Source organism: Dermacentor albipictus, chromosome 6 (genome assembly GCF_038994185.2).
Source record: "Dermacentor albipictus isolate Rhodes 1998 colony chromosome 6, USDA_Dalb.pri_finalv2, whole genome shotgun sequence".
NCBI classification, from domain to species: Eukaryota; Metazoa; Arthropoda; class Arachnida; order Ixodida; family Ixodidae; genus Dermacentor; species Dermacentor albipictus.
The window spans coordinates 47,240,504-47,256,191 of NC_091826.1; the positions used below are offsets into that span (position 1 = coordinate 47,240,504).

The 15,688-nt window shown below is 45.4% G+C and overlaps 1 protein-coding gene across 2 annotated transcripts; it reads left to right on the forward strand.

Annotated features, from left to right (window-relative positions):
* The first annotated feature begins 621 nt into the window (after window positions 1-621).
* LOC139061049 (uncharacterized) lies at window positions 622-15,627 on the forward strand. 2 transcript variants are annotated; one of them, XM_070540487.1, is made up of 4 exons: window positions 622-1,324; window positions 1,506-1,863; window positions 7,191-7,329; window positions 15,193-15,627. In XM_070540487.1, exons 1-4 carry the CDS (start codon window positions 1,114-1,116, stop codon window positions 15,274-15,276), a joined length of 792 nt encoding a protein of 263 aa, XP_070396588.1. In that variant the 5' UTR covers window positions 622-1,113; the 3' UTR covers window positions 15,277-15,627. The 2 variants fall into 2 exon arrangements, with proteins under 2 accessions (XP_070396588.1, XP_070396587.1); XM_070540486.1 differs by lacking the exon at window positions 15,193-15,627 and adding an exon at window positions 9,159-11,602.
* The last annotated feature ends 61 nt before the right edge of the window (window positions 15,628-15,688 follow it).

Genomic DNA, 15,688 nt, shown 5'->3' on the forward strand with positions numbered 1-15,688 from the left:
AACCATAGAGTTCAGCAGCTGGCACAATGTAATTTGTACCATCCTTCACGAGTTGATTAATGCGTTGATCTCAGAGGTTACAAATCGCGGGTCTCTCTCCGGCGATTTCTTTTCGATGTGTTTTCTTTTAATTCTAAATGAGAATGGAATAAATATAGATGAAAAAAATATAAATATAGGAGCATAATCCGCAGGGCAACTACGATCTGGACATGTGTCGCGAAGAGCCGACCGTCGTCACTATGTTTTTTTAGTAAACTGTGCACAAACAGAAGGCGGCAGTCCTGTAGTTCTTGTCTTGCCGTCACGTTCGCCGTGAGTGCACCAACGGGTGCGAACTGCGTGAGTGTGTGGTGAATACTTTAGTATTAATGTTTTTCCGTTTTCCTGGCCGTGCCAGAGTGACTGCTCTTCGATCGTGGCTCCTTCTTAGACCTTTCCATCCTTTAGGGTGCGTATACGGGGCCCTTTTCATATTTTGTTTCCACGCCACTTCATTCTTAGTCAATCGCACATCCCAGGTAAGTGCCACAATTCCTGAACCTATCATCATCACTTGCACCCCTATCGCGCCATTTGGAACTTGCAAGGGTGAAAAGAAGAAAACGAGGAAGTAGAGTCATGGCGGACGGTAAATGGTGTGGTTCCTGCTCCGCACAACGCTTGAAAGGGGGCAGACCTGGCGAGAACAGCCCCACGAACGCGAGGGCATCTCCGAAAGGTGTCGAATCCTCGAAGTCTGCGAGAAACCGTGGCAGTGACTCTCCGAGAAGTCAGCACTCGCCTACGTCATCCGTCATTTCGCCACCGCCACAACGAGACGGCGAAGTGCGCGAGGCAGGCGAGGAAATCTCGCCAAAACGGACCGCTTCGCCGAACCGCGGAGCTTCGCCGGCAAACCTGCACGAGAAAACTGTTGCGAGCGACTCTCCCAGCTCGGCGAGACCGAACACGTCCGCTCGAGCTTCGCCAAGGCGAGGAGGTACGCCGACACGTAGGACATCGCCCGTGAGGGCGGACCCATCTTGAAAACCTGGTGCGTCCTCGCCGAAACATGGCGAAGCTGGTGTTCCAAAACCCGGTGATGCTTCGCCAGTGCTTCGGGGTTCGCCGATGCAATTGCACAATATACGGGTGCCAAAAACGGGAGGCCAGTCCCCTGCGCGAGGCCCGGCGAAACCGACGAAATCCGGAAGCGCTTCGCCGAAACGGCGAAGCTCGCCTAACCAACAACCTATACTGATGCACGCGGGCACGCCGAAGGGTCGCAGGTCACCATCTGGAGGAAGCACACCTATTCGCCGAGCTTTTCTCGGGAACGCAGGTTTGAAATCTTCGGAACTATATGGCTAACATAAGTGTCATATACTCAGAATATTTTGAATCCGTAAAGGTCATATAGTTTATTGCTGTCTCGACCTCATGTCCCACCCATGTTTTTACGCCAGAACACTTTGTAGGAACACGTCCCTTGGTCTGCAAGAACTTCGCCTCTTTGGTTACAGGTGCAGCGGCCGCCCCCAAGCCGCAGTCTGCGAAAGCCGAAGTCGGAGCCAAGCCGGCCGACGATGCAGGTTCGACGAGAAGCCCTACCGAAACTCGACGTAGGCCCACGATATCTCTGAAGGACCCACGGTACCGGTACATTGCCCAAGCCCTGATGGCTGCGCGGGGAGGTCGTGGAGCGGGCGGTACCAGTGGCAGTTCGTCGCCAAACGGAAGGACATCCCCCTCCGCCACCCCGTATTTCGCTTCGGATGACGACAACACAATCCTCGAGCTCGGCACATCACAAGTTCCCCACTCCCCGGGGGGATTCGGAGGGAGGTCCTCAGGAACTGCCTCACCCGTGTTCTCACAGAGGTAATGCTGGTATGATACATATTTACACACTGTATACTTTAAACATATAGCCTATACTTACGTATGCATGGTGTGCTCTAGTTGACATGCACAAAAAAGGAAAACGGAGCTGGGCAGGGCATGTAGCGTGTAGGGTAGATAACCGGTGGACCATCAGAGCTACAGAATGGGTGCCAAGGGAAGGGAAGTGCAGTCCAGGACGTCAGCAAATTGTAGGGGGCGATGACACTAGGAAATTTGGAGGCGCACGTCGGAATCAGGTTGCGCAAGACTCGGATAATTCGAGATCGCTGGGAGAGGCGTTTGTCCTGCAGTAGTCATGGAACTAGACTGATGAAGTATAAGAAGAAGAAGAAGAAGATGATGATGATACTTTAAATGGACATACATACAAGCACTAAATCTGTATAGAGCATTATAGCATGCTTCGATAAACACATTTTTGGTAATCTTGATGTAGCTAGTCTAATAATCGGAAGACCCCAGGAAGTTAGCTTTTTTCATGAATTATATGGACACCCCAGGCCAAATTTTGCCGTTGGCGTTGCCGTGCCGTTCCGCGTAGAGTCTAAGTGCGATGACGTCACGGATGCGCGCCTTATGCTGTACGTGCGAGGGAAAGCATGCGAGGGTGGGCATGTCCGCCTACAGATTGAGTGTGATGGCAGGTTTTTCCTCCAGCTGTCGAGAACGCCGTGTCATGCTGATAACGCGGGAAGTGCCGGGCTCTCAGCGTTAAAGGAAAGGAAGTGCGGGCAAGACAGATGGGACAAAATAACCCCAAAGGGTGTAAATGTTTTAGGAGTATATGTACAAATGGAGCATGCACCTTTAAAAATGCTTGCACCTTTTCGGGCGGAATCAAACCTGCGTTCTGTTTCGTGCATTACATTGCTGCATGCACCAATCCCAAGGTTGGGCGGAGCAAGAAATTGTGCGCCATGCGTCAAATGATCGATAATTACATAATTTACTCGTTCATTAGTATGTGTAGTTGCCGTACAAGCAGACCTTAGTGCAACTAAGCCCAGTAAATGTCACATATTGATTGTATATTAATTGCATATACTAGACCAGTCGCTTTTGCGCGTGTCTGTTTAGGCCATGTTTATTGTTTTACACACACACACACACACACACACACATTACATATATATATATATATATATATATATATATATATATATATATATATATATATATATATATATATATATATATAGCACCTTACATAGCATCTTACATAGCCTCCACGAAGGCAGTGTGCAAGAGGAGGAATCCAGTTACATCAACGTGTAACAGGAGTTATTCAAGTGAGGAAAAAAGAAACCATCACATACAAAAGCAGTATTTCCTAAAATATAAAAGCAAAATTGGCTGAGTTGGCGTCCCTTCACGGCTCTGACTGTTCCCTTGAAAAGGTATTATTTGCTCAACGCAATTGTCGGCAACATGAAACTAAACACAGAAAAATAAGTATGCATGTAAAGATACTAGTAAATATTACACGGAGGTCATTGCACTACAGAGTAGGCGTACAAGCGCAAAAAAAATTGCCAAGTCATATGCTGAATTGCGGTGATGCAAAAAAAAGAGAGGAAGGAGAACTATAGACAGACAGCAAGAAGCTAGGCAGACACCAAACACTCTTTGCCATCCACAATAGGCGACCAGTTCACAGATAATAGGTGATGTGTGAATCCACTTTGTCTAAAAACAATTATTAAACATAAGAAAAGTATACGTATCATATAATATCATATAATATAATATCGTATACGCAAGTATAAGTATCAATCGATACGCATATAAGAAGAACACAAGCACGAAACGCGAGAAAAAGCACGAAATGAGTATACGGATGAGGCGGCAAAATGTTCAAGAGGGAGCACAAGGCAGATGTGAAAAATTGCCGGGAATATTATCCGTAAGAAGAGCCCGCAACACGTGAAAAGGGAGGCAATGCGTACGTTGAAATATCGCGCGGTCTGCCTCCTACGGCCGCCTCCGTGGTCGCCAGGATGGATGGATGGATGGATGGATGGATGGATGTTATGAGTGTCCCCTTTGGAACGGGGCGGTCGGTTGCGCCACTAAGCATTTGCTGCTATACTGCCTAAGGCCCTACCTAGGTTAAACAATAATAAAAAAAAGATTTAAAAACCCCATGAACTCCCACAACCAAATTTTCTGATCACCTGTTGCGAACGGTGCTTTTGTACGTCTCCGCCTTTTGTGGTTTCCTTACTTTTATTCCACCAATCCTCCAATCGGCCTCTTACTAATCCCTATTGCGGACATGTTTACTTTTCCACTGCTCTCGCTGAACCTCTGCTCTCGCTTCAAGGAGGCCAGTGAAGCCCAAGTCGACCACTGGGTAGGCGTCTTCACAGTATAATAAAACATGCTCCATAGTTTCCCTAGCTTTACCGCAGCAAGCACACGCTTCTTCATAGTTCTGATATCTCGCTTTATAGGTGCGTGTTCTAAGACATCCCGATCTCGCTTCGAAAAGTAATGAGCTTCTGTTTGAGTTATCACACCTTGTTTCTTTCCTGATTTCGTTTTTTCCTCTTAAGTAGTTACACATGGCAGGCGTCTTTTCCATTGCCGCCACGCACGAGATTATTTCGGCCTCTCTGACGTTCCCCTTGACGTTCTTTGTTGCTGTGTTGCCCACCCTACAGGCCGCATACTTGCTGGTAAGCTCCCTAGTTTTTTTTTTTCCTTCACTGTGAATCAATGTTTTTCCTGTACAGATACCTCAACACTCTCCCAGCTCATCTACTTTCTTCCAAATTCTTCAGTCATTCTTAATACTCAATTTTACTTCGAGCTTCCCTAACTTCAAAACTAGTCCAGCCTTATCACCCTGTACATCTTCATTGGTAGTCTTTCCATGAGCGCCCAATGCGAGGCGGCCCACTGACCTTTGGTTCACATCGATTCCTGATTGTACCCCTGATTTAAAGCAAAGAACCGCATTTCCAAAAGTACGTCCTGGAAACATTACACCTTTCTACATACCTCGGAGCACCTTGTACCTATTCATCCCCATAGCGCTCTGTGCTTCATTATGACTGCCACTTCTCTTTCGCTTCACTGTTATTGTTTTTTCCTTTGTTTCCATATTTCTATTGCCTTCGTTTATCCATATACCAAGGTATTCTGTTACCCGAGGCATTTCCTGGCCCTGTATCGCCACTGTCTGTTCACTGTTTTCATGGAATACCATAACACCTGATTTTCTAACACTAAATTTCAAACCTAAATTTTTGCCTTCCTGCACACAGATATTAGCGAGAGCTATAAATCACTTTGCTTGTTAGCTAGCAACACAATATTGTCCGCATAAAATAAACCTGCAAGCTGCTGCTCTACTACTGTACTCGCCTGTTGTATGAGCGATTAAAACTGATGCTACTTCCTTCTAGCGCCCTCTCCATCATCACCATGTACATCATAAAACGCAGTAAAGATAAATGACATCCCTGCCTCAGTCCCTTGTTGATATGAGCTTTGTCCTCTCTCCTCATCTCTTTCCATTCAACGCCAACGGCAGTTTCTATGTAAATCTATCTCAAAAGCTGTAGACTTCCCCTTCCGGAATATCCCACAAAATAATGCGGTCTACGTTGTCATGGGCTCCTGTAATGCCTAAAAAGGCCACATATAATTGTCTGCTTTCTGCTTTTGATATTTCAATACACTGAGTATGAAGAAATAAGTTATCATGTAAACGCGAAGCTATTCTGAAGCCATTCTGAAGTTCTCCTTAAATGCTATTACTCTCTGCCCATGCTTCAAGCTTTAATTTGATTGCCTGCATTGCTAGCCTGTGTATTACCGATGTAATGGTCAACGGTCTCTACGAGTGAATTCAATCTTTTTCTCCCTTACCTTTATAAATTAAATTCATTCTTCTTTGTCGCCAACTGTTTGGTATTCGTCTCTCCTTTAAAGTTATTTTTCCACTGCTTTCACCAGACATTTCTTACTTTTTGGTCCTAGTTCGCTAATCAGCCTAACGGGAACCTCGTCCAGCCCTGTGGCTGTGCGCTTAGGAATTTTCTCTTCGGCTTTCTTCCAGTTGAAATTTGTCAGCACCAGCTCCTTTTCCACTTGGGTCTTTTTCATGCTCTTCTTTTTTTTTTCTTTAAATACAACCTCGTCATTGCCTTGCAAAGATTCGGCTGTTATTTTTCGGGTGTAATTTATTGCTGCTTCTCCTTCCAGTCTGTTTTAATCTTCGTCTAGAATGTGTTGTTGTATTGGTGTTGACTTCCTGCCTAATAATTTTATGTGGTTCGAAAATATTCTAGGAGCGGCCTTCTTTTTCTCACGTATTTCTGAGAACCAATGTTCACTTTCACATCTTAATTTTGCTTGCACCAGTATTTGAACCATGGAATTTTTCTCCCAGTGTATTTCCCATTTACTGGCTACTTCATCCTGCAGCAACTGCACCTTATTTGCCCGCCTGTGCTCTTGGGATGCTTTTTTGCCGTTCGGCGATCGCTTCCCGTACCTCCCAGTTCCAAAAGCTTTTCGGTTTATTTTTTCCTTTCCAACGAACATGTTTCCGTTTCCGTATTTCTGTCGTTATTACACTTAGAAGCTGACCATGTTCCCACTCTTTAGTTGGCCATTTGCCAAGTTCTTCCTCTACTCAAGTGACATTATTTTCTTATTTGTTCAGCGTTGAAATTCACACTGGCCATGTTGCGCTCCTTGCTCTTTTTCCCAACTACATATCCCATTTTCAACATGATGCGTTTATGGGCACTCCCGGTGCTGCTATACCCTTCCTCATCAGTGACAATTCCTCTCAACTTTTCATTAATTGCTTCCGTGATCAAACAGACCACTCGGCCAACAACACCACCATGGGGCAGCCGGGCTCGTGAACGACATTGACGTTTTTTTTTTTTGGCCAGCGCCCGTCATCTCGGAAGCCATTGCATGGGCCGGGAAGGATGGTGGCTCGGCTCGACTTGTGTCTTCTCGCGCGCGCAAGGCAGCAAGGCGACAAGGGTTACTCGAGACGGTCTTACAGGCACTACTCTACATTTCGTCGGTGGTCTTTCGCGCTGTGTAAAAGCGGGCGCTCACACAGTCAGTCAGTCACTATGGCGAACTCGCCAACAACGGAAGCGAAACAAGCACAAACCTAAGCGCTAAACCACTATATCACACGCGTTGAGTGGCAGATGCTTTACATTAACGCAAAATCCCACCGCGCATGCTTGGGATCGGCAGTTTCTCTTTTGTTTGTCCTCGCGAAATGCCGCGCCATTCTGACAAAACGGACGGATACACTAACGCAGGGCTTCCATCCAGCTTTCGTCAGCCTTCCGCAACAAGTCAAGCGCATTTCACCCCGGCAGCGAAATTCGGTCCTCCGTTCGATCCTGGCCGTGGCGCGAGTCTGCGAACGACGATTTATCGCCTTCCAACCTGCGTCACGTGAGCAAATGACCTCTTTTTTTCTTTTTTTTTTGATTCGTTGGGCCATTCTGTAAAGCGTAATCAATAAGTTGAGCAGATGTAAAAAGAGAAACGTTTGTTGACAGGAAAGGTGTAAGTGTCGGCCGAAGCAGCTCGCGTCAGCCTTGCGATTCCAGAAATGGGCAAAGAGTTACGTAGACACAGGTAAAAGAAGACTGAGAACGACGTGACCATCAAATACAACAGTGAAGGCCGCTGATCAGTCGACTGCGCGCTAAAGACAATGCGCGTGGTTCTTACGGATGATCGACACGCCTTTGTCTTGAGATTATTGAGGAATAGTACTAAGTTAGACGGCCTCAGTGTTTCCATGCGCGAATGTGCGCTACGTAAAAATTAGTGATCACCTACATGAGGATGCACATTGCACATATACTACGCACCCGCGATCAGGCACACGAGTTCTATCATAAATTTCGCAATTGCGAAATCTTATATTGCCCAAAATGTCAAAAAGCACGGGCCAAGCAACTCGCCCTTTCGCTGTTCCAGCTTCGCGTAAAACAACAATAACATAAAGAAAAGCGCTAAGAGAAATTGTAGCATACAAACGTTGTGCATGCGTTCTATAGCGAACTCCTACCTCCTTGTATGGTAAATCCTGCACGACGATACACAAAGGACGTGAAAGGGTCCCAAGGGAAGCTCCTATTATTGACAAGCACTGGTTATGAACCGAGTATTGTAGAGGACCTTGCACAATATTTCGTAAACTGTGAGAAGGCTGCGCATGCGCTGAGCAATCAGAAATCAACAGCAAAAAAATGGTCAACTTGTCAATTTTTTTCTCTTTTCTTTTTGTTGTCCTCGTTATGCCCCATTTCTGCCGGCAAAGGGAAACAAAGTAGGTGTTTGGAAAGCTGGCACGAGTGTATAAATAAGTGTGTGAATAAGAGCGAAATTGAAAACTTTTTCTTAATTGGGCAGCACAAATGTTAAATTGGTTAAATGGAGTCAGAAAACTATGTCGAATCAGTAAAAGATGTTCGCTCAGTCTTCTGGAAACATCGCAACGTTTGCTGATTGAACTCGAGGAATCTCTGCTGGGAAGCTATAGTTGGTAAGACAATATTATGTGAAGTTAAACTGCGCTAGGGATGAGACGACTTTGCTAAGTGCCGCGAAATGGTTTAACTGCAGACATAAATCCGGCTCAAGCTGGTATTTCAAATCACCTACCAGAGTAGCAAGACAAGTGAACTGGATTCCGCAACTGACCTTGCGATTAAGCTATAGAGGTCCAAGGGTGCCGCGCGCAATTCCGATGCGAGATGATTTCTAAAGGCAGCAAACACAGAACCCGGGGACGAAATGTATGGGTGCCCCCGTTTCCCCCACTGGGGGTATTTTCTTCATACGAAGGGTTCAGAAACACTATTCTGTCTTCGAAATCATGGCGTCCTATTAACGTCAGTAGATCGCAGTGTGGGTGCAGAATGTAAAAAGAAAAATAATGGTGAAATTTCGCATGCGCTTTTTTTTTCGCTCTCTCTGCTGCTGATGAACGACTCTAGAATGAAATAAAGCTCTCCCTCCCCTATATTCTCTCTGAAAGGCCCAGAAACAAAAATTTCAGGAGGTATTGAAGCATCAAGGTAATTCTACTCTACCGAATGGTTCCTATGACGTGTGGGTCGCGTTTTGGGGCCAGAATCCGAAAAGGCGAAGCCCGCCCTCTGTGTTCTCCGCTAATAACCAACGAATCTGCAGTAAATTACTGTTGCACGAAAGACCGAAACTATTTCCCTGACATACTGAAGTCCAGACGTATTTCTTGCCTACTGCAGGGTGGCTCTCAAAGCCCACTTGCCGGAGGTACCAAGTACGACGGCCAAAAGCGCTCAAAGCCTTCCTTCCTAGTGCTGACCGGCGCGTGCTTGCTTGCTCTGCTGCTCAGCGCCATCGTCCTCGTCGTCGTGTTGCACATGATCTCAAACTTCAACGCACCCTCGCGTCAAAAACACGCAGGTGTACGCAACACCAACACGAGCACAAAGAGTCCCCGGTTCGGCACAGGGGTAGCCGGCACCAGCGGCGTTGGCGGAAGCGCAACCGAGGTGGGGAGGGTGCAGACTTCGCCTCCCCCCTATTCTTCATGGCGACACGCTTAGCGCGTCTTCTCAAGGGCGCCGTAGAAGCTCTTGCCGATGTCTTCGAACTGGCTTTCAGAATCGGCAACGAGCTCGCGGACGCATTCCGTAGCGGTGTGCCACACCGTGTTCGGCCGCTTTTAGTATTCCGGGCCGGCCACATTCGGCAAGGTGTTCGCGCTTCTGGAGAACCCAGGAGCCCGTGTGGTTCATCGATTACCGTGGAACGTACCTGGACACAGGTGGCGTCCATTCAGGAGTCGCCTGACCTTCACCGAACCTCTGGCGAGGCGATCGGATTTCGTCGTCGACGGAAGCGCTGACGTTGCACGGCGACCCACTAAATGTACAGCCGACCTGCCATATACGAGAGTGGGAAGGTGCCGCCGGCATCTCCTACTTCGGGTTTTCGTTTGGCGCCGTACCACCTATTCTTTAACTGGTGCTTGGCAAGCAGCTTCTTCACCGCGCTGCGCTGTACGCCGGAATCGGGGCTCGCGACTTGACGGCGGCACCGTACTTTGATAACGTCGATTACTCTTGGACAACCAATGGTGCCTCCCGTCGGAGCTGCAAGTGGAGCGGCGGAGCTGCAAGCGGAGCGGCGGAGCTGCAAGCGGAGCGTCGGAGCCTTGGAGCTGCAAGCGGCTGTCATGGGAGTCGGCGAGGGCGGGCGTGCGTACCAGAACACGAGACAGAACGTCACCAACGAGTTCGACGACCGCACTTCAGCGGCAAAGGTGTTCGGCGCCATGACGGGTCACCGCATATTCTTCGCCTTTCGGGTGTCACCTTTTCAGTGGAGAGGAGGAATGGCGGAAGGATGTGTGACGTGCTGCTGAGGCACGGTGCATACATCGCTCGTGTATTTGAATGTCACAATGTTTCCTCGATGAACCCAGAAAAGAGGTGCGACACGTTCGGGTAGTGGTGATGAAGAACACGTACAAAATGACCTGCCCCCTCCGTATATATCGTTGTCCCAGTTCTAGAATAACGCTGTAATTCATTGACGACAATTGAGTTCTTCGGATATTTCGCACGCTTTGGCAAGCCCACGAGAGTGGGGCTTTTTTTTTTCTTTCTTTTTCTGCTGTGCGCGCCTCGTTAAACCTGCTCGGCAGAGAGGGACCAAGCGGAAGGTCATACCAAAGTGAAATACTTTGTTGATCTATTTTGTCATAACGCGATCAGTAATTTCGCTATTCGTATAAGAAATGAGAGTAAGACAAGCGGCGATAGATGCCAATGATTTCTGCGATGGTCTCGCTCGTTAATGCATGTGCCTGCATTTTACTCATGGAAATCACTTTTTGTTGGTTATTGTAACATTTGTTTTCCTTGTCTTTATCCATATTTATAAACTCCCCTATACTTAAATTCTAACGTTCACCATGTCCTAGGCACAACGCGTTTCTGCAAAGTATCGACTGAGAATTTGAAAGGCCGAAAAATATATGAGATGGAATCTTAGCTCGCCTTGAAAGGTGAAGTTCTCGAGGTGAGCCATACAGAACTAATGATTTGTTGAAGCTGCATCAGTACAAATTATTTGACCGCCTTGAGTGCAAACTGCCTGGTACGCTCCCTCCTTCGATTGTGCCAAGAATGCTGCAAAGCTTTCGCCAAGATCACTTTGCTCCTCAGGTGATTAGTTACGCTTCCTACTGTAATAAAGTGTCCACATTCAAATGCCTTCATAACGAAGTCCATGGGGCCTCCAAAATCATTCATGATGTGGGGCACTTTGTGGTAAAGAGGTCGCACACCGCACAGCTTATGATGGAACCTGAACAGAATGACTTATTCTTATAAAGGTCATTTAGTTGTGGACAAGCTCCTTGTGGAGACGCTCGACTGTATAGCGCATGCATGTCTTACCAGCTAATGCTTATTGCACTGTTCTTTTCGCTTCTTACAATCACAACTGTATCTTCTGGCTGTCTACAAAGTTTACAATGTTGGGATTTGCTTGCGTCCGTGTTGAGTAGTTTGCGCGCAACATTTCTAATGTAGATTCACGATAGTAGAGCTCGAACGGTGAAAAAAGCTACGCGCAATGAAACTTTGTCTTGACTGATTTCTAGCATGACCCAGACGTTTATTATTTTTAATGTTGAAAAGCATGAATATTCTCGCTGCTTCTGACCTCTTCTGGTTTCTATGATTTGGTTCATAATCGTTGTAATTGAACGCAAGAAATCGCGAATGATATTAATAAATGCAGAAGAAAGATGTACGGAACATACTTTTGTGAAGAAACGCCTTAGTATGGCGCACGCCGCAGTGGCAATGGTTGCTTTACCCATCGAGAAAAATCGGAGAATGTTTGGATTGTATAGCTACGAATAGCTGGGGAAAAAACTTAATGCAGACCATAGTGAAGAACGCCTTATCTCAAAACGAAATGTAAAGATGATACTTAAGTATTACGTGGCAGCCACAAACATGTTTCGCACTTTTATTCAACCATAACAGAGCTACCAATGCGTCCAATCCAATACACAGGAAGGTCTAGAAAGGAAAGCAAACCGTCCTGTTTTTTGACTTAGCATTTGGAATGTTAGTGCAGGATTGAAATATTCTGTTTTATTTCCTAATGTCCGCTAAAAACTGTTACTTTATTGGCGACTAACCAGTGAGATTACTCAGAGATCAGAGATACAGTGTGCGATATCTATGTGGCGTCAAATCTGTATCGTTGGCCTTTTCTTTCACTGAACGTCTAGACATGCCAAAAATCGTAGGTAGGCTGTTTACGTTTGCTTAGCCAAATACTCGTGGCCACTCAGCCAACATATTTGTGTCAGATCTCGCTTCCTATGTGTGACACAAGTCCACATTATCATTGTTCCAACTAATTCGGTACCGCGGTCACTGAACAACTTGCCTTGACTTGTCTTGTCTCTCAAACACTGATGCATAACTACCATGGGGGACTGGCCAAAAAGCAAGCGCTTTCCGGGATGTTTAACATTCAAATCTAGTTTTGTTTAAATTCATGTGCATGGCAACAAAGAAATGTGATTTATAAGTTTAATAACGATATTCTGAAAATTTTCGAGATAAAATACCTTGAAATAAAAAACTGAACAACTTTATCAGGCACTCATTTGCACCTTCTTCCTCCTCCCCCCTCATCTTACCAAAATATAACATGGCATGCCTTTAAGTATATAACATTTCAAGACGAACTGCTGGTCAGTAGGTTAGGCATGTAACAAGCATGTCGGATGGGATGAAGTCGCATAGTGCACAGACACATAGTACAGAGCAAGGGTACAGCGTCCCAAAGTTTCTTCTGCCCTGTTCTTCTCTCGTCAAAAACATTTGAAATATTTTAATGCTATTCCAAAACATTTGCCTTCATTCGTACCGGTACTACGCCTGACACAGGCACTCAAGCAAGGTGAATCAAGGCTTCATTACTATAAAGACGATAATGCTGACTAACACATCAGCGTACGACCGGGTGAATGAGGCAGTGAAGATAGGTGAAGCAATAAGTATCCGAATAACAATATCATTCATTAAAAAGAATCTCGAATCAGTATTTGACGCAATTTGTAATTATAAACTAAAGAAGGCAAAAATCTCAGTAGCGGAAAGCAGAAATCATTTTTCTCGGCAACCGCACTGTCCGTATTGCGACAAGGTTTGCCGTATTTAAGACTAAAGGTTAATATCATATGACTACAGGGAGCAGATCTTCATTTAGCCTATTGACGTTCTTGCAGAAATTCTTCGAAACTGCGATATACTGAAGAATCACGATTACAACTATGTAGCGTGGTATTAAAAAGCAGAAAGACAATTCTGTCACAATTCTGCAAACTGCTTCTACTGAGACACCCAAAGCATTCAAAATTTATGTACGATGCATCACTGTGAAGTATACCACTAATTTTCGGTGGCACATTTGTAAAACCCTCGTGAGCATGGCAACAGTTTCACTTTATGAAAATCCCGTTTGTCCCTTTTATACGCTCTAATTGATGCTGTTTACAGAAGTGTGATAACGGCATTTGACATAGCGCTACCAATTTATAAGGTTCCCGCACCACTTCTTTTCTTAAATACAAATTGTTTAGAGCTTTTTGTTAAACGTTCGAAGCCACAAATAAAACATTTCAAGAGCCGGCAGAAAGCAGCTTTCTCGTTTAAATGCAACACTATTTATTTGACTCGATGAAGCAGTTGTCTATTGAGGGCACTTCAACGTTTCACGAGTGCTTCAAAAGACAAATTACAGTTCCGTTTTTCCTCTTGAAGCATTGGTCTGAGAACGGGAATTTAAACTTATGTTATAAAGCAAAAACACACAAGAAATCTCGCTTACCTGCTGGTTCACAACAAAATTTACGGACTTCAATGCACACTGATCGCGCTTGTAAATTCAGGCATTCTTTCGAGTGTAGCGCCTGAGCAACAAGTTCACGGATGTCGCGCGCTCTTCGATTTACTGTTATGGAACAGGTGTTAAGAACATCGGATCCTGACGCAATAACAGCTAATATTACCTGTAAGGTATGCAGTATTAAATGATAAGTGCACCAAACGTCAACGCCATGTATGCTAACGGACTGAAACACTAAACAAAAAGAAAACACGATAAAATTTAATGGACACCCTTAAGAAGCTAGATCCACGAGTATTTGCTGCAGTTATCAGCTAATACCCCAAGGAAAATCGCCAAGGAAATCTGTTTTTTTTTGTTTTTTTGTTATTTTCTTGCAGAACAGGAAGAGAAAAAAAAAACATTTTAACTGCACTGACGCACCTGATTGTCCATCATTAATGATGAAGATGACCATCATTTCTTAGCACGATGCTCTTTTCTACCGCAGGCATCTTCCTCGGGCATATCCAGAACGATTGCGAGTGCAAAATTATTAGTGAATTCCAATGGGAGATTCAGAGCACTTCCGGCGAAACAATTATTGTTCTTTGTGAAGCAGACCTGTTTTATTGGTAGATCTGGAACATTCCCATTTAAGATTCAGAGGACGCGAATCTGGAGGTGACACGAAGGACTTCGTGCAGCAGTTCAGGGACCACACCGCCGAATTATGCGGAGCCGAGTGGCAGCCCCCCTTATGTACTCTTCCAAGAACGTTTGCATCGTCTGCCGCTTATCCCCGAACAATAATCGTCATCCATATTGCATGCTTTCTCATTCTTTAACCCTGTAATCCTCAACGTATCATATATGCTGTGGTGTGTTTGATACACAAACATTCTCATTGAAGCATGGGAAACGTACAGCATAGAATATAGCAACGTTTTGTATACGCAGGACTGAATATACATTTGTGATTAGTTCAACCAACCAATCACTAAATAATCAAATACTATGCTACATAACTTCTGACTGAAAAATATCAACTGTGTATGTATTTTTTTGTAAAAATGTGCTCTACATGGGCAGAAATAAACATCATTAAGTTTTCTGTGTAGTGAAATTGTGTTTGGGCCCATTGCTAAGATAACATTGCGCTATTAGTCGTCCATTGCGACCGGAGGTGCGCCTGGTTGAGCTCCATGCTTTTCCTTCTGTGAAGCCTAAAAAATGGTGCCCGTGGCGTGTTTTTGGGCTCCGAAATCACTTCCGGTGCATGCAGCCCACAAAAGCATAACCTTCAAGATCTGTTTCTATTACTGAGACAGAACATCCATCGGGGCTTGGATTTGGACGCTAACTCCACGCTTGATGCTTTGCCGTTTCTGACAGAAAAAAGAAGAAAAAAAGCGCAGCGGAGAGGATGACATAAAAGGATTGTACCTGGGATTACGTAGCATTGACCACGTGGGATGACGTAACATAACGCCCGGGGATAGCCAACTACCTGCAGTTCTTCAAATATACAAGCGGATTGCGGCAGGGTTTTTGTGCAATACTACAAATAAATGAAAAAATTGCGAAGCTCTAAGATGCGCTCACATGTGTCCTGAACGTTGTGACACATTGCAGTCGGTCGTGTTCCTTGTGAGGTGTCCGCATCTGAACGTCTGCAGCTACAACCAGAATATCTTGCTACAAACGAGTACACTGTACCCAAGACACGGGCCTCAAGTATTTTGCATTTGCAACGCCACCAGAATGCGGTCCCTGTGGCCGGGATTTGAACCCAGGACCTCTTTTTCTCACCAGCCTGATGCGTGAACTTATGATCACTATACCGACAGAAAGGACAGGACTTGGCTTGGCTTGACCGGACCTGACCTGG